Source organism: Diorhabda carinulata, chromosome 5 (assembly GCF_026250575.1).
Source record: "Diorhabda carinulata isolate Delta chromosome 5, icDioCari1.1, whole genome shotgun sequence".
In the NCBI taxonomy this organism is placed as follows: Eukaryota; Metazoa; Arthropoda; class Insecta; order Coleoptera; family Chrysomelidae; genus Diorhabda; species Diorhabda carinulata.
The window spans coordinates 1,474,818-1,494,708 of NC_079464.1; the positions used below are offsets into that span (position 1 = coordinate 1,474,818).

At 34.7% G+C, this 19,891-nt stretch overlaps 3 protein-coding genes across 7 annotated transcripts in view; 2 read left to right on the forward strand and 1 right to left on the reverse strand.

Annotated features, from left to right (window-relative positions):
• The window catches only part of LOC130893977 (ATP-dependent DNA helicase pif1-like), a 120,895-nt gene that overhangs the window by 14,755 nt on the left and 86,249 nt on the right, over positions 1-19,891 (reverse strand). The gene's annotated exons all lie outside the window — the stretch shown is intronic.
• LOC130894166 (zinc finger BED domain-containing protein 5-like) lies at positions 12,215-12,796 on the forward strand. The gene has a single exon (XM_057800785.1). The coding sequence runs from the start codon at positions 12,215-12,217 to the stop codon at positions 12,794-12,796; it is 582 nt and encodes a 193-aa protein (XP_057656768.1).
• LOC130894167 (uncharacterized) lies at positions 16,772-17,275 on the forward strand. Its single transcript, XM_057800786.1, has one exon. The coding sequence runs from the start codon at positions 16,772-16,774 to the stop codon at positions 17,273-17,275; it is 504 nt and encodes a 167-aa protein (XP_057656769.1).

The window sequence follows — 19,891 nt, forward strand, 5'->3', positions numbered from 1 at the left end:
ACAGTTGAAACTTCTTTCAAGGCGGGGGGCATGTTCAGTTTCCCCAGTATGCCTGCGGAAAAGTGCGTATCGGCAACGCCGCTTAATAAGAGCTTCTTGGCGAGGCCACCTATTAAAAAAGTGCGAACAACGAGTGCAAAAAGAGATTCGATTGTTTTCCGTACTGAAACGTAGTAGTTTGTAACGTTATGTTATTAATACAGTTTTGATTATAACCTTAGAAAATATAGCTGATTTTTAGTAGATGTAAAATTGGGTTTGATTTCAAGTAAAAGATTATCAATCCTAAACATTGGTACTGATACCAATGTTTAGGATTGATATTCAAATGGAGCTTAAAATAGTTTAGAAATTGAGTACCCTATTTGCAGTTTCCGCAGGATCCAATTCGATCAACAACTCAAACCCACTATGCATTATACATATGAAATTACATCAGATGAAATTACATCAGAATCCTAGGTGGGCGGTGTACTGACACTGGCCCAAAAAGGAACCATACAATAAGCAATATCATAAGTGATGCGATACATTTTGGTTGAGTGTATTTACTCAATAACTGTAGGTTGCAATAATGCTGGATATTAATTGTATCAGATTTTATCTATTCTTTATTACTTAATAAATACGTTGAAATCAATGTAATGTTCAGATAACAAATATTTTGTAACCAGAGAAAATTTATTTTCCAGTTTTCCACTGCAGGGAATTAGGACAGATTCTTACATGAGTCACCTTTATACACTAGAGCAGTGATTCTCAACCACTGTGCCGCCAAATTTTGCAAATATATAATAATGTTAATATTATTAAATTATATCATTTAAAAAGAAAAATATTTTTAAAATGAATATATATTTAAATCCACAAAAAAATAAATTATTTTATTATTTGCTTCGCAACGCGTTTTTTCTTAGTGCCAAATTATGATGCATAGCAATAGGAATATGTCTCAAGTCCGCGCTCACTTGCCACTTTTGCATACAAAACGTGTTGTTTTAGTGATAATTGGAGTTCACAAGGTGTTGCATAGTAGTTACTGCACCTTTTCTTTTGTTAAAATTGGCAAATGTATGTGATTCGGTTTAATATTAATTTATTTGCATGTAGTGTCAATTTATAAATTTGTAAACTTATTAACTTTGCAGTACACCTATCCCCGATTTACACAGTATGTACTTGTTTTACACGTTTTCGCTTTTACACGGTTTTCCAAATAAGTTTTTTTTTGTTTTTATCGCACTCTACTAAATGCTACTGAGATTGAACACGTGCGCTGTGTACACATCTCACCGGGAATCCCGAGCTTATGTGCTGACTTGCTGCACACGCTGTATTTCTTCGCATAAAATTCAAGTTTTATCTACGGAAAATTGTATTTGAGTGAAAGTTTCACAATTTCAGAAAGGTTTAATTTTCCATATTCATAAATTACAAGAGAGTGCATAATTTAGATTATTATAAATTCAAAGGTAATATATGAACCATTTTTTTAAATGTTTCGAGAATATTATTTTTATTTTATTAGATCCTTCTGAAAATGGATGAATAGTTAAAAAGAAGAAAGTTTGATGATGAAAATAGTGATAATGACAACGTTAGGGGCCAAGTTAATGAGCCAACCCCGGCACAAGTAAAAAATACTTCTTGCTCAAAAAAATACGTTGTCCATCGGAAATATAATGATGATTTTTTGAAATTTGGATTTACCTTTATAATGGTAAATGACATAGTTGTTCCCGAGTGTGTGATATTTGGTAGACATGAGACGGCGACTGCTATCGCTGCTTTTTAAAACAGTGATAATAGCTTAGAGCAGCAAGACTGCTATCACATGTTGTTGTGAATGCTATTCTGCTCATTTACTTTCTTTCTCTTATTCGCAAGAACACTGGTTACGTCAACCTTTTCTACAGACACAGCATACGACTGAAAACGCCAACGCAGCTATATACGAATATATACCTTATGTTATGATGCTACATGATCGTAATTACCATGCAGCGGGCGGCAACGGAACGATTGGAAGTTTTGTTAGAGTTGGAGAATTCCGTTTTCTCAATATCAACGACATTTATATTTAATGTTGGGCCGAAAAATATATTTACCTCTGTTTTTCAGTAAACTGTATTATTTTGTTTTTTAGGTGCTTTTGGTATATTATTTTTTGATTTTCCAAATATAAAAATACAAAATATTTGTAGTGATTATTTCGTTAATGTTTTAGTAGTTCCATCTTTACACTTATGTTACTGGGTTTAACGGGTTTCGTCTCGTCTGCTGGAAATACCCGACCCGATGCATTTGTTATTTTTATTATTTGAAATTAAAAAGTAGAATTTTATCTCATATGAGAATTGTAAATAACATGAGTCATGGTGAAAGTAATAATAGTGTAAATAATAAAAAAACAGTTGATACTTCTCTGAACAGTGAAAATAATTATTGTATAGTTCATAATGATGTTACTGATGAAAATAGTTTATCAAGTGATATTTTTGTTGAGAACTATATCGAATCTGAAAATGCGTTGGAAAGTGAGGTTATAGTGACTGGTGAAATGGAAACAACTGATGACTCTAGTGAAAATGAAAATGTGACTCTGGAAAACGGTGAAAATTCAGACAGACTGCAAGAAAGACTTCGCGAATGGGCTTTGAATAATAGAGCTAGTCTTCAATCAAATACCATTTCAGAATTACTTGTTTTATTGAGGGAAGAAGGTCATCCTTCCCTCCCTAAAACGGCACAAGCATTATTAAAAACAAAATCTCAACAAGTCGTAGAGTCTATACCATCCTTAAAAGAAACAGACAGTGATTATAAATATTGAAGTCCTGATACATATTGACGGAATGCAAGTTTATAAAAATTCACAAATACAATTGTGGCCCATCTCTGTTAAAGTTTTTAATCCTAATTACACAACGCATCCATTTGTTGCTGCAATTTATGGTGGTGATTCTAAACCCGCCAATGTTGAACAATATCTGTCAGATTTTGTAAAAGAGTGTAAAACATTAATTAAGCATGGAATCACAATTGATAATAAAAAATATGCTTTCAAAATTATCGCTATAGTTGCTGATTCGCAAGCTAGATCATTCATTAAACGTTGTAAAGCTGCAGGTACTTTTTATGCATGTGAAAGGTGTACAATTAAAGGAAAATCTGTAGGAAAGAAAAGACATAAAAAAAGAGTTTATCCAGAAATGGATTGTGAACTTCGTACCCGCGAAAGTTTTAACAATCGTATTCAAGAAGAGCATCACAAGGAGGGAAAAAAATCCCCTTTACGGAAGCTGCCTGATTTTGATCCTGTGGGTTCAGTTGTTTTAGATTCGATGCATTTATTGCACCAAGGAGTTATGAAGACTATGTTGGAATCTTGGATCTTAAGAACGAGTATTGCGCGATTAAAAGTAAAGAAAGTTATCAAACTCCGAGAAAACTTTTTAAAACTAACTAGTTCTGTACCTTGTGAATTCCAAAGAAAAAAATTCGATACAAATGACTTAGCAAGATGGAAGGCAACTCAGTTTCGTTTTGTGTTATTGTATTGTGGACCAATAGTGCTGAAAGAAATCTTAGATGAAGAAATGTACCAACACTTTTTGCTCCTGTTTGTCGCTGTTCGAATTTTACACTCAAAAGAACTCATGATAAATTTTAATAGTTACGCTAGAAATTTGTTACGGAAATTTTTTTATTTATTACTGTCATTCTACGGTGAACAGTCTCAAACATTGAATATGCATAATGTAATACATGTACCCGATGATGTATTAAATTTAAATTCATCTCTAAGTGAATCAGCGGCGTTTTGGGGTGAAAATTATATTGGCAAAATGAAAAAACTAATAAAATCGCCATACAAACCTCTGACTCAAGTACTCAATAGATTATCTGAGCTGGAAAATGAGGCGGTAATTAAAATAAAGAAAAAAAATAATGTTGAAAAGTGTTTGATAGATAGTTCATCTTTTATTAACTTTGAAGGAATAACGTACTTCAGTGTTTCAAGTGTGATTATTAATCAAAATTATTTATGTGACAAACATCCAAACAACATTATTTTATTAAAAAACAATCATGTGATTTTAATTGATAAAATATTGACAACAAAAACAAAATTACCTAAAAAAAGTGAGATTTACATTCTTGGTCATAAAATGTTGAACACGACTGATTTTTTTAATTACCCTAGTGCTTCATCAGACGTCGGAATTTTCATGGGAGAAGAATTTTCAGAATCTTGTGAGATATACTCGACAGACTTAATAAAAAATAAATGCATACTGTTTGATTGTGATGACATGAAGTGTGTCTTTATTACACGAATAATCACGTAAAATTACTAAATGGATAAATATAAAAGTATAAATAATGTTCATTGTAAAATAAACGTAGTTTGTGGTGACACTGAAGTTGTCAGACATTAAAAATTTTTTTAGAATTTTATAATAATTAAATTATAATAAAAAAAAATTTAATTAAAAAATTCCACATGTGAAAATTAATAAAAATTAAAAGTGAAAATTTTTCGAAGCATTTCCTTATTGTAATTAATTTGTCATTAAAATTTTTTAATTTGACAGCTGACGACTAACTTCAGTATTATATTTTGCGTATTAAAAAAAATAAAATTATTTTACAGAAAACAAATAAAGTTTAAAACTCAAGTGTCGACATCTGTATACATGCGGTGTATATGTCACGATAAATATATTTATGTATTCAAATTAATAATATTAAAAATATTGTTGTGTATAACCTGTAAACATTTTCGTGAACAGTATAAAAAAAGTTTATATACTCATAATTATGTGTATAATTAAAATATACTGAGTTTTTTAACTAAAATAAAGTAGCAGTGTACGTACTACGAGTGTAGGTAAATAACAACCACACGAACATAAATATACACGCATCGATAAGCTATAGATGAAACTAAACAGTGTGTATAAAGAGATGTCAGTATGTAGGTGTGTAAAAACTCAGTAAATGTATAGTAGTGTGTGTAAATACGTGAAACTATAAGTAGCTATCGAGACGTGCTTTCCCTCGCATTTGTTAAAGCTTTGCGACATTCAACGTACATTTTCGCGGGTGAACCATCTTGCCTCGTGATTATAACCTAAAATCCTATTATTATTTTCATGTAAAAACATACTTATTATTAATAAAAATTAAAATTTTGGAATAATATTGTTAATTAAAATTATCGTCTGTAAAATCTAATTGATATTTTTGATATTTAGTTTAGTTTGAACATTAAAACGGATATAATTTACAATGTAAGTATACTTTTATGATTTATGATTGATTTCGAATTAATTATTTTAAAATTATAATTATCAAAATTGATTTTTTTTTAGATGACCGAAATTGTTGATGATAATGAACTTGATGATGTAGAGCAAGCTACTCTGTACGCAATTATTTGTTTTTTACCAAAAAAGACGATGGTCCTTTAGAGATTGATTTGGTTCCGTATTCTTGGCTTGATCATGATGGTGATAAACTCTTATGCGCGTACCCGAATACAAAAAAAGATCTTAAAAAACGGGATGAATACTTGAAGAATTTATCACCACCAAAAGACAAATGGCCACGGTGTGAAATTGAAATTATTGCCTGCTCTGGTAAGTAGCAAATTTATTTTTGTTCTCTTTTTTAGCCATCGAAGATTGACGATGCATCAATACGTTAATTGATAGATATTTACAATATTTTATTTAAACTTAAATTATTCAATTAAACAATTGTTTACTACCTATTATTTTATTATAAATATTTTTGAGAAAATTATCATATTTAGAAAATGAATGATGTGATTTTAGATACCTTAGAGAGAGGACAACGACGTTTAAAACGAGCAGAAACTACCCGTAAGGTTGAGACAGAAACCGCCAGTGATTCAAGTGCTATAAATCGACAAGACTCCAATCTCAACAATATTGTTGTGTTTGAAAGAGACGATATTATAAATGAATTGGGACAGGTGGAATCTATGGGTTCTGTTACTTATCAGAGCACAGGTTCACGCTCGAAAAAAAAAACTTGACAAATCATTGAAGAAGAATGGTATGTTTATAATTATTATTGCTAAACTATTGTATATTAATTAAAGTTGAATAACTATATAATTTATTTTTTCGATTTTTTTCATTTTAGACGTTGATTCTCCCATTCAGGACCAGCCAAAAAATCAGCAAGCCATTGTAACTGATATCAATTATGATGATATACAGTTTGGTAAATGTTTATGGTTTTTATTTAAAGAACAATAAATTGAATACTTGTTGATTATTTTCTTTGAAATATTGATTTCTCGTATTTTTCGGAAAAAAAAATTTATTTTCATTAATTATTATTTACCATTCCAACTTTTTACATGAATTAATTTTTACGGATTTGATTGAACCAATTATTCTCTAATTACGATGTGAAAACAACTAATTAATATTTTATTTGTATTTGCATATGCATCGAATTTGCTTACTTTATTTCCAAGTTTTTTTGTTGTAAGAAATATTGATTATTTTATATGTACAAGTCTTGATTTTTCTAGCTATAATTTTCTTCTTAATAAATTTTATAATTTTTATTATTAATTACTCAAAATATTTTTATATGTTTTATTATTTACTGTTGTTTTAGATCGTATAAAGGCTTATGTTGATGGAAAATTTAAAGAATTGTATGAAAAATTGGATGCCTTCAAAATAAGCACTGAGTATGTCGTCAAAAATGAAGCGAAAAAAGTTAAAACTCAAGTTTTAATGCAAAATGGTGAAAACGTCCCTAAAATGACTAAAGTAACTGTTATGGAGCCTTTTAAAAATATGTTTCCCATCAATGACAAGGCGCAATTTTTGATTTTTGATAAGAACCTGAAAAAAGATGATGAAAAAAATAAATTGAAAAACTTATTTAGAGTCATAATGTACGGTGAATCAGATATTACAGTAATTATAAGAAAAACTATATCTGAGGTAATTACACCTACGGTGCAATTAAATTATTCTGGCACTGGGAGAAGAGTACATAACATTGGCAAAGAAAATTTTAGTGCTACTCATACTTACAATTGCTTAAAAGGTATGATGTATATGTTTAAAATCTACATTTGAATAAATTTATGTTTTAATTAAAAATATTTTTAATTTCAGAGGTTGTTGAAGAAAAGTTTGGAGACTCTGATCAGTCTAAATCATTAAGAGTGAAGCTTGGCAGTTTTCTTGCCAATGCAGGGGACAGAGATGGAGGTCGCCGTCAACGAGCTATTAACCGCGATAACAATATTAACAATAATAATAATAATAATAACGAAAACAATAATAACAGCCAATAACTAATTATTATTTTAAAATTACTTATTTTCTTTTTTAAAAAGTTAATTACTTTTGCATTATTTAAACTTATTATTGCGGTGCAATATTCTTTTAAAATATTTAAAATAAAAATAATTTAACATTATAAATTAATATATTTATCAAATAAATATAAATGTTTCTAAATAAAAAATTTTTTTATTTCTAAATTAAAAATAATTAATAATAATAATAATAATATGTTCGGCAGAGCTTTGTATGCAATGCTTGGCCGACATTCTAATGTTACGCTCGGCCGCTGCTTGAATCCTATGCTCGGCCGATCACAGGATCCGATATCGGGATGGCGTTACAACCCGATACTCACCCAGTCTTCGGCCGACGACATATTCGGATACTTGGCCGATACTTTTAAATCGGCTGCCTGGCTTGGCCCATTAATGGGCCGATCCTCATTCTTTGTATGGGTTTTTGATCGGAAATAACGACCTCGGTTATAACGACTGATCGGTTATAACAACTCATTTTGGTAAGACCCACCAAATTAAAAGATCGGTTTTAGCGACGCCGTTCCTGTAATTCATAAGGAGACATTGTCTACAAAAGCCTTTATTTTTCTAGGAAACCCCTTTTGATAGAAAATCAGGTTTTAAACTGGTGAGGACTTTTCTGGGTGTTTACCAGTAATTCATAAGGAGAAAATTGCGTACAAAAATCCCTAATTTTTCTAGGAAACCTTTTTCGATCGGGTTTTGAAGTGGTGGGGACTTTTCTGACTGTTCACTCTTTGCTTATGTAGTTTAACTTCAACATTCAAAGGTGCAACTCTGTGTGGTAACTTGTGAACATCATGTTTAAAAGAAAAACTTTTACGTTGGAGGAGAAATACCTCATTTGCTGCCGTCTAGAGAATGGAGAAACGAACGTCAGCCTAGCAAAAGAATTAGAGGTGAGTCACTCTACAATATCATCCATTTGGAAAAAAAGAGATGAGATAAAAGACATTGTTCAAAAAGGGGATTCATTAAAAAAAAAACTCCGTAATTCCACTAACGAGAATGTGGATCAGTTACTTTTGAAATGGTTCAAAATCCAACGCAGTCGTAATATTCCGATCTCTGGCCCAATTCTGCTAGCAAAAGCGAATGATTTTTTAAAATCTATCCCCCGTAGTTCCAGGGAATCGGACGAAATTATTCCAGAAGTTGGGTCCAACGGTTTTGCGTTAGGCATGCCATTGTTTTTAAAAAACTTAGTGGGGAAGCCGCGGGAGTCCCATCGGCAACATCTGATGATTGGCTATCCAAAGTTTGGCCTACTATACGAGAAGGCTACAGTGATAGTGACGTATTCAACGCTGATGAGACAGGTTTATTTTATAAACTTACGCCTGACCGTACCCTTCACTTCAAAGGAGAAAAATGTTCAAACGGGAAACTTTCGAAAGAAAGGATAACTGTTTTAGTTGCTGCAAACATGAGTGGATCAGAAAAACGTAAGCTTTTCGTGATAGGAAAGTCTAAGAACCCGCGTTGCTTCAAAAATGTAAAAAATTTGATAGTCGATTATTACAATAACCAGAAAGCCTGGATGACAACCGATCTGTTCAATAAATTCCTTTTAGACTGGGACAAGAAATTGAAGAAAAAGCGCAGAAAGATTTTGCTACTCATCGATAATTGCCCTTCTCATATTAATTTGAGAGATTTTGAATTTATAACGGTTGTATTTTTACCACCTAACACAACGTCCGTTCTCCAGCCAATGGACCAAGGGATAATACAGAAGATTAAAACCAATTTCAGAAAGCAGCTTGTTTTACGGTTTCTTCAAGATGTGGAGGAAAATCGGGAAACAAAAATTAGCATCCTTGATGCTATTATAATGGTCCACCAAGCTTGGGAAGATGTACCTGCGACAACAATCACAAATTGTTTCAAACATTCTGGTGTGCTGGGAAATCAAAATGAGGAACAACCGTCAGAACCAGCCGAAACTAACGCACTGGATGAACCTGAGTTTTTGCCGTGGTCCGAATCCTTAGAACTGCCAACCTTAATAAATAAAGATGTCTTAGCAGACTATGCAAAAATTGACGAGGGTCTCCACACGGAACAAGATATTAGTGATGAGGACCTTATCAATGAACTTGACGCCGATATTGAAACCGACAATGGAGAAGAGGATGAAGAAGAACAACTTGACATCCCACCGTTAACCGACGCATTGAGGGCGGCACAACTTTTGAAGAAATTTGTGATGTGTGACAATCAATTTTGTACTCAGAATATAAAATCTGGACTTGATGGAATCGAAAAAAAAATTTCGCGCGAGTTTTATCTAAAAAAATGTAAAAAACAAAAAGTTATTACCGATTACTTTTCAGCTCGAAATTGATTTTCCTTTTATTTATGTTAATTATTTTAAAAAATTAAGTTTTATATTTATCAATAAAAAATTCTATTATTATTATGTTGACAATGTGTAATTAATTTAACAAAATTCCTATTTCACATTTGCTTAATGTAGATGTCATGATCGGTTATAACGACGATCGGCTATAGCGACCAAATGTGCCTGGTCCATTGAAGGTCGTTATAAACGATATCCAGTGTACATCATAACCTTTTGGAGTGTATAAAATTTGAAGGTCAACACACTGCACTGGCTATTGCGGAAAAGTTACGTAAAACACTCTCTTCATGGAACTTATATGACAAAGTGTTAATTTTCACTACAGACAATGCCAAGAATATTTGTAAAGCGGTTCAAATTGAACTCAAAATTAAACGTTTTGGTTGTTTTGCAAACACATTAAATTTATGTGTGCAACATGCTCTAAGGGCGTTATCACAGTCAGAACAGGAATTGTCAGAGGATGATATTAATAACGGTGTACATATTATTATTCAAAAAATTAAAGCGATAGTTAATAATGTAAAGCATAGCCCGCAAAATAATGAAAAATTATTACATGCTCAAACGTTACTTGGAAAAAAACAACCGCTGTCGTTGATAAATGACGTTAAAACACGTTGGAACTCCAAGTTTTATATGATACAGCGGTTTTTAGAATTAAAAGAAGCACTCGTAATGGTATATGCCAATTTACATGTTCCTAATACTGAAATGCTGACAGAAGAAGAGTGGCGTATAGCGCAGGAGATATGTTATTTACTACGTCCTTTTGAAGAAGCCACACGAGAAATGAGCGGTGAGCAGTACTTTACCGCAAGAAAAATAATTCCTGTGTCCCAAGGTTTAAAGCGGGTAACCCAAACCGCGATTACCGAGGGGAAAGTTATGTCCATCCAATATGTTGCACAAATACTATTAGATCAACTGAATACACGTTATAACAAATTAGAATTCAGTGGTTCTATCTTGTTCATTTTTAGATCCAAGGTTCAAACAACATGTTTTTACGGATTCCAATGCTTTACAGATTGTTCAAAAAGACATTACAGCTTGGGTGACGGAAAATATATTGAAAAAATTGACTCAAGCAGTGTCCCAGACAACTGTGTTGCAATCGAATATCGCCGATACAGCTAGTCATTCGTACTGGACGGTATTTGATAACAAAGTGTCGAACATTTTACCACCCTCAAATGCTAAAGCGTCTGCAATATTGGAAATTCAACGATATATAAGTGACACGGTACCTGATCGAAGAGTTGATCCGTTATTATGGTGGAAAAATAACGAACATATTTATCCAAATCTAGCGGAATTAGTACAAATAAGATGTTGCATGATAGCCACCAGTGTACCATGTGAAAGCTTATTTTCCAAAGCAGGAATGATTATTACCGAACGCCGCTCCAGATTGTCACATCAAACAGTGAACAAACTTTTGTTTTTAAAATATAATACAAATTAGTATAGGTTCTATTATTTATATAAAAAAATACTTTGTTTAGACTCGGATTAGCTTAGTATTTCATTTTTATTTTTTTTTGTATTTACTGTTGGAATTGGTTACTATCTAATGAATTTATTAATAATTTTATTTTAACTTATGTTGTTACTTTTTTTGTTTTACTTTTTCCATAGTAACTATCGTGTTTCTCTATATACCCTAGTATAAAAACTCTGTGTTTCTATGTATTATATGTAGTGTACCTATTTTGTACAACATAAATATTTATATGAAAACTGGTAACCGTATGCGCATTTTCGTTCAATTATGTATTATAATGGTTACTCCTTATTATTACGTTTATATATTTCTAGCAAATTGATTCTTGCAGTTTCTACTACGTACGATCTTCCCAAAATTAGTAAATAAAGTAAAACAAAAAGTGGAATTTTTACAGTTTCAGAAAACAATTAAATTGGAAACGGTGTTTACGCGTGAAATTTACAACGTTTGAAATGTGCAATTACATTATATAACATATTGCCAAAATAAACACAACAGACGAATGTATTCCCATTAATAATTGTGCGAAGTGTTACGTCACGCCGATATCCGTTACATACTTGAACTAATAAAAATTTCCGTCCCATCTCTATCAAACCGTTCTGAGAGTGGTAAAAGTAGCAGCTACAAAAGCATGCTTTTCTGCTAGATTGCTCTCTGCGATAGCTGCTATCATAAATCACTCTTTCGACCCAAGCCTGATATTTGGTTTTAAATTATCAAATAGTGCTATGGTTCCTAGCAAACTCCAACGTCACTTGGTGACTAATCATCCTTTGCTTTCAACTAAAGATTAAGCTAATTTGAAAGGTCTTTATCATCAAAAATTAAGCGAGTCGAAAAGGCTCAAGTAGCTTCTTACGAAATAGCTGAATTGATTGCTGTTAACTTAAAACCTCAAAATTTGGCTGAAGAAATTATATTACCTGCTTGTCGAAAAATTGTAAAAACAATGATTGGTGGATCAGCTGATATTGATATTTGCAAAATACCCCTTTCAAATGATACAATCCATCGCAGAATTAAAGATATGTCAGAAAATATTGAGCAAAATACTGCAAAAACTCTTGCAAATTCGAATTTTGCTCTACAAGTCGACGAAACAACAGATATTACAGGAAATGCTCAATTAATTGCATTCGTTAGATTTATTCACGAAAATGATATAATTAATCAATTTTCATGTTGTCGGGAGTTATCTGATTTTACAACTGGTAAACATATTTTTCAAGTAATTAGTTCATATTTAGAAGAAATTAAAGTTTCTTGGAAGTCATGTATTGGCATTTGCACAGATGGTGCTCCAGTTATGACTGGACATCTAAAAGGATTGGTAGCATATGTTAAAGAACTGAATGAAGATATTTTAGTTACCCATTGTTTTTTGCATCGAGAAGCACTTGTTACAAAATTTTTGCCATCAGATTTGAAAATAGTTCTGGAACAATGTGTTAAAATGGTTAATTATATCAAATCAAGACCATTAAAAAGTAGATTATTTAGTAAATTATGCCAAGCTATGGAAGCCAAGTAAGAATCCTTGATACTCCATACAGAAGTAAGATGGTTGTCCAGAGGAAAAGTTATATCTCGTGTGCTGAAATTAAAAGACGAAATGAAAATATTTTTTTAACAAAATAAAAATTATCAATTTGTTCATTTGTTAGAAGATAAAATATGGTGTACTAAACTTGCTTAGTTATCAGACATTTTTGTTATTTTTAACAACATCAAGTATGCAAGGGCAATGAAAATATCTTAAACTCAACCGATAAGCTGGTGGGTTCCAAAAACAAATAACTTTATGGAAAAATAAAGCTCAGGAAGGCAATTTAAAAAAGTTTGAGTCAGTCCCTAAAGACAGTTAAAAAAACTATTAAATTAATTATTGCTGATCATTTGACAACATAAGAAATTTGATTGGGTTCGCAATCCATTTCTCATAACGGATACTTCTGTATTTGACTTAACTTTGAATGAAGCGGAGGAACTCATTTTGCTTTGAAAACGTTAAATATGTGCGGCAACAAAAAAAGGTTGAGAATCACTGTACTAAATTTTACAGGGGCCTACACCCAAAATATTGAATCCAGCTGGAGGCAGAGAAGAGAAGAAGAATATCGAGGGGGGCAATCAAAAATAACTTTGACCTGCATCTTCATGAATTTCTCTGGAGACGGCGAGTCCGGCGAAAAAATGTGAATCCATTCGATGCAATCATTGTAGATATAAAATTTTTTTATCCTGAAAAGAATGATTGACCTCCAATGGATGAGGACGAGGAAAATAACTATATTTTTGTGGAATAAAATTGGTTTTCATTTATTTCCATTGTTTTTATTGCTCTTTCGGAACCGGAAAATTCGTCGATGCTATCGATTCGGTCAGGTTAGGTCAAGTCAGGTTAGGTTAGGTTAAGTTAGGTTCCCGAGTGGGTTGCTGGTCCCATACCGGGCGCCTCCCCAGGTGGTGGATAGAGGAACGCCTCCCAGATATGGGTGGTACCGGCGAAATGAAATAGCCGGGGCGAACCAAAACCAGCATGGACGCGACGGTTACTTAGGTGAAAGGCGGCACTCCAAAGGGCGGATAGAGCTCATAGCTGTGGTGAAAGCAATCTGCCTAGAGCTGGAAACTCGAACAAACCAAAAAAATCAAAAAATGAAATGTCGGAAACAGAAAACTAGCTACCCCAGGATGGGAAATCCCTCCCTGCTTTGGCAGGCTGCCCCACGGATTCTGGGGGGGGGGCACTACTCCGATAGCTCACGGAGCCACGGGCTCCATGCGAATAGAAAAGGATGGAAGTGAAAAAAAGCGGTCGGTTACCGTCGAATTTACATGGGATGAAAAAAAAAGAGGTCTTGTACACCAGAAGTAATGAAGACATTAGGAGGGAAACAAACTACAAGTGTCTTCAAACCATTACAAAGAAGTAAATCTTTGAGTTTAGCAAGCACACCATAAAGGAAACTAATGGATACATCAATACAAGATGAATCTGGAATATACAAGAAAAAAGAAAGTTCGGAACTTTTCATTCTAAAAGAAACTCTGGATATGATAACGTATCTATTCTCCGAGCTTGAGCAAAAAATTAAAGAAACTGTAAAAGGGATGGACGCAACCCAAACAATAAGGGGAATACGAGAGACAAAAAACGGAAAAGTTCTTATATTAACAGACAAAGACAAGGAGGAAGTAAAAACTCTTCGAGAGAAAATAGAAAGCACAAAGGACATAACGGTAAAAACTGACGTCGGAGACCCTCAAGCGTATAATAAAAGAAGGGAGGTCTACTACATTAGAGAAATGGACATTACAACTAACAGTAAAGAGTTGGAAGAAGCTATAATTTCTTGTGTAGGGCCAATGGAGAAAAACGAATACGAGATAAGTCCACTTAGACCAAATATTGGAAAAACACAAGCGGCCACCCTGCATATAAGTCAGGAGAAGACAAGGGCTCTAGATAATTTAACTAATATAAGAGTGGGCTATACTAGATGTAAAATCAAAAAAAAGATATATTTAAGCAAGTGTTGGGAGTGGCTGGTTTTATAGTCATACGGCCGACTACTGCAATGGACCAAATAGAAAAACTTTGCGCTATAAATGTGGCAAAGATGGACACAAAGCTAAAAAGTGCAGGGAAGGGGAAGTTAGATGTCTACTATGTAACGGCGAAAGTCATACTACGGGTACCGGAAAATGCAAGGCCTTCAAAAGAGCGCTAAGTAAAAGTCGCAGATATCAAAGACAAAAGAACACGAGGAACAAGAGGCAGATGGAGAGAGAAAAATAGAGAATTAGAATAGTTCAAGTAAACTTAAATAGATGTAAAGCAGCACATGACCTTTTATCAATACCCATGGTGGTTTCATGACAATAACAGAGATGTCATAGACCTAACAATGACAAAAGGGAAAATAGGTACAAAAACAATAAACTGGAGAATACTTGAGGAGGAAACCTTAAGCGAACATAGGTACATATACTTCGAAATTCAACAGGAATCAATAACGTATGAAAGCAGCAAGAACCCAAAAAATGGATGGAACCTAGCACGACTTAATCAAACAAGACTCATCAGAGCAATAAACGAGGCTGGAGAAAAAGGCCCGCTAGAAACACCAGAGCAAGTGTCAAATATATTAGAAGAAATATGTAATGCTGCAATGCCAAAAAGAGACACAACGAATGTCAGAAAACCAGTATACTGGTGGACTGAAGAGATCGCAGAGCTAAGGAAAGCATGTTTGGCTTCAAGGAGAAAGCTCACCAGAAGAAACAGAAAGCAGGCCACAGTTAACAACGCAGAAACAGAAGAATATACAAGCAAGAAGAAAGCTTTGAAAACGGCCATTAATAAGTCGAAAAGGTACTGCTGGAGTAAGATATGTGAGGAAATAAATAACAATCCGTGGGGTAAAGGATAAAAAATTGCGACAAGGAAACTAAAGCTTAGAACAAAAGGGCAACCACTCACAATGACAAATGCAATAAAGATAGCAACAACACTTTTTCCTTCGCGAGAGTAAATCTCCTGGGAGCAGGTGATGATTAACGGACCGGTACCAGAGGTAACAGCAGAAGAAATAACAGAAGCTAGCAAAAAACTTAAACTAAAAAAAGCACCTGGCCCGGATAGCATACCAGTCGAAGTACTACAGACAGTTATACAAAAGAAACCGGAAATGTTCTGCTCGGCCTACAGTAATATGCTAAAAAGTGGAGAGTTCCCAGAAAAATGGAAAATAGCAAGATTAGCTTTAATTGAAAAACCAAAGAAAAATCCAAACGAAGAACCAAAGTACCGACCAATATGTCTTCTTAGTATTAAGAAGAAGCATGTAGGAAGTTACTAGAACACTTAGTAAGAAACAGGTTAAAGGAAGATTTAAATTTAAAAGACAGCCTATCAGAAAGACAATATGGTTTCAGAAGCGAAAGGTCTACGACAGATGCGGTAAAGTTAGTCACGGAAATCATAAGAAAAGAAACACACGAAAAGTCTTACAGGCATCGAAAAATAGCTGCTCTAATAACATTGGACATCAAAAATGCTTTTAACTCTGCAACGTGGAAAGAAATAATAAAAGAATCACAGAATAGAGGAACAACACTTTACATAATAAAGATAATAATGAGTTATCTAACAAAAAGGAAAACAGTCATCGAGACAGAAGGAAAGACAATGGAAATGTGCATGACATTTGGAGTGCCACAGGGCTCTGTTCTGGGACCAACTCTATGGAACATATTGTATGATAGACTTCTAAAATTGGAATTACCAAGAGATGTTACTCTAGTAGGATACGCAGATGATATTGCTGCAATTGTAATTGGAAGAGACATGGAGGAAATTCAAATAAAAATCGATACTGCTATGGGGGATATCCAGAAATGGCTCCTAAACAACCATTTAGAGCTGGCTACAGAAAAACAGAAATACTGATAAATACAAAAAGGGACACAAGTCCAGCAAAAACCGTTAAGTATACTTGGAATGGAGATAACTCCTAAAGACTCGTTAAAATATCTTGGAGTGTGGATAGACAAAAAACTTAAATTTTCAGTACGCGTCAACAAAACAGTAACTCGGGCAAGTCAGACAACTATGGCATTGGCTAGAATCATGCCCAACATTGGAGGCCCACAAGCAAGTAAAAGAAAAGTATTGGCAGCAGTCGCAAACTCGATATTGCTTTACGCTGTGCAGGCATGGTCAACGGCAATAAAAACAAAGAAAAATAGAAAAGCATATCAGAGAGAACAAAGGCTCTCCGCGCTAAGGATATGCAGCGCTTACAGAACTGCACCAACTGAAGCACTTCTAGTAATAGCGGAACAACCACCAATAGATTTACTGATAGAAGAAACGTCATATATGGCGTGGAAAAAGAACGTAGGAAGCAAACTCGGAAGGAAGCTAAAGCCCAAACCTTACAGCAATGGCAAGAACGTTGGAATGATAATGGAACCGAAGAGTGCAGGTGGACAAAAAAACTAATACCTAACATAGAAATCTGGGTAAGCAAGAAACATGGAAATATTAACTTTTATATCACGCAGTTCCTACTAGGATATGGCAGCTTCAGAGATTATACATATAAAATTGGAAAAACGTGACAACGAATGCATATACTGCGGAGAAGCTGATACAGCAGAACATACAATATTCCAATGCCAGAATTGGAAACAACAAAGAGAGGTATGCCACCAAAAAATCGGCTGCAGAGTTACGAAGAAAAACATAATCAGGAAAATGATAGAAGAAGAAAATAAATGGAATGCAATAAACGAGATGATACCCCATATAATGAAAACAAAAAGTGTGGAAGAAATTGCTGACGAATACAAGTAGTTGTAGCTCCCTGCCATCTGAAGTAATGCGAGAGCGGTTTCCGGATGGAAGCTGGGAAGTAAAGAGGGGAAAGGGTTTTAGTCGGTCGACAACCGGCAAGGTCGTCAACCCGACACACCCCCGTCATACGCCAGACCAGGCGGCACCCTGTCACAAGAACAACAGACGGGGTAGTCTGACAAGCAGATTTCCTAAACCACTCTATAAAAAAAAAGGTTAAGTTAGGTTAGGTTCGTGCACGGAGAGGTCGGGTCGAGGAGGCAGGAAGTGAGTCGGCCCAAAGTAGAGTCGAGGGAGAAGTAGAAACTAAAAAAGAAAAGAAAGAGGGAGAAATGACAACAACGGGGGAGGAGGAAAGGGAAATAGATAATAAAATAATGGAAATAAAGAACATGCTAGGAGGGGACGAAAAACTAATTTAAAAAATTGAGGAGTTGAGGGAATTAATATTTAACAAAAACTTAAAAAATATAGGAAAGAAATGTAGGAAATGTATAGAGGAAGAAGAAAAACACAGGAAAAAGGAGAAAACATAAAAAATTATGGAGGAACTAGATACAGGGGGTGGGGAATGTGAGGTATGGGAAAAATTAGCGGGGGAAGAATGGGAGAATACAAAAAAACCATCAGGCACCGGCATCAGGGTTTTGCAGATTAATGTGGGAAGGGCCAGACTAGCTCACGACCTGACCCACGTTAAAGTTGCTCAACTGAAAGCGGACCTTCTTATCGTTTCAGAGCCCAATAAAAAACTGACTGAGGGGGGTGGTTGGTACAGGACAAGAGAAAGGACGTGGCGGTATTCTTTAGAAATAGGGATATTGGGGTGAGGAATATGCAAAGAGAAGCGGGCTACGTCGTGGTCGAGCTTGATTGCGAGATCACGATTGTGGCCTGCTACATTTCCCCCAATATCTCTATGATTGATTATAGAAAAATAGACAGAAAAGGTGGTGATCTACGAGACTCTTCAGTTAGTATTAAAGGACATAAAAGAAAAAATTATAAGGGAAAATAAAAAGAATAGTAACAGGCAAATGCCATATTGGTGGAACGATGAGATAGAAAAACTCCGAGAGGATTGCCTCCTTACCCGAAGGACATACACAAGAAGCGGGGGCTAAGGAAGTTACCAAGATATTTACAAAAAAAAAGCTCTGGGCAAGTTAATAAAAAACGAAAGGAGGAAAAGATGGCGGGCCATATGTGAGGATCTAGAAAAGGACATATGGGGCGACGCATATAAAATCACAATGAAAGCATTGAAGGTCGTCGCCCCATACAACTTGAACGAAGAGCAGCGGCTAGAGGCCGCGTCGCTACTCTTCCCTAATAAAAGGAAAGAAAACTTCCGCAAGGAAAGCGACGCGGCTGTACCGAAATTCACGACGGAAAAGATCCTGACCGCTGCCGAAGATATCAAGCAGGGTAAAGCCCCTGGCCCTGATGGCCTGCCACCAGAGGCAATTAAAACCCTGATCACAACGAGGCCTGAAACTGTTACATCCGTCTTTAACGAACTACTGTGTAGTCAAGAGTTCCCCAGAGAATTAAAAATAGCAAATTTGGTATTGTTATTAAAGCCTGGGAAACCCCCCGATTCGCCGGCCTCATATAGGCCGGTATGCTTGTTAGACTGTCTGGGAAAATATTACGAAATCCTAATTAAAAAACGATTAGAAAAATTCCTGGAGAGCAAAGCAGCTCTATCGGATCAGCAGTACGGCTTCCGCAAGGGTCGATCAGCAGTGGACGCCGCAAAGTGGGTACACGATGCGGCGAAAGTTTCAAGAAGAAGATGTGTAGTCCTCGTTATGAGACATCAAAAACGCATTTAATTCAGCTAACTGGGGCCTCATAATACAAAAATTAAATGAAATGGAGGCCTCAGGGTATTTAGTAAATATTTTAAAGGACTACCTAACCGAAAGGAGAATATGCGTATCGAGAAAGCAGGAAATTAAATTGACCGCCGGAGTACCTCAAGGGTCGGTGTTAGGACCGACCCTTTGGTACATATTATATGACGGGGTACTCCTATTAGAACTGGAGGGCGGCACCAGATCGATCGCATACGCTGACGACCTAGCGATATTAGCGGAAAGCGATATGAATTGGGGCATCGTATATATAATAATAGAAAACATGATAAGAATTAAAAGCTGGATAGAGCAGATGGACCTACAAATAGCAGTAGAGAAGACGGAAATAATAGTGCTAAGAGGTCCAAGAACAGTCCGGTATCAAATCCAATTTGATCTC

Coding starts and splice junctions, on each gene's coding strand:
- LOC130894166 (XM_057800785.1), top strand. CDS start 12,215: ATGATTGGTGGATCAGCTGATATTGATATTTGCAAAATACCCCTTTCA.
- LOC130894167 (XM_057800786.1), top strand. CDS start 16,772: ATGGAGATAACTCCTAAAGACTCGTTAAAATATCTTGGAGTGTGGATA.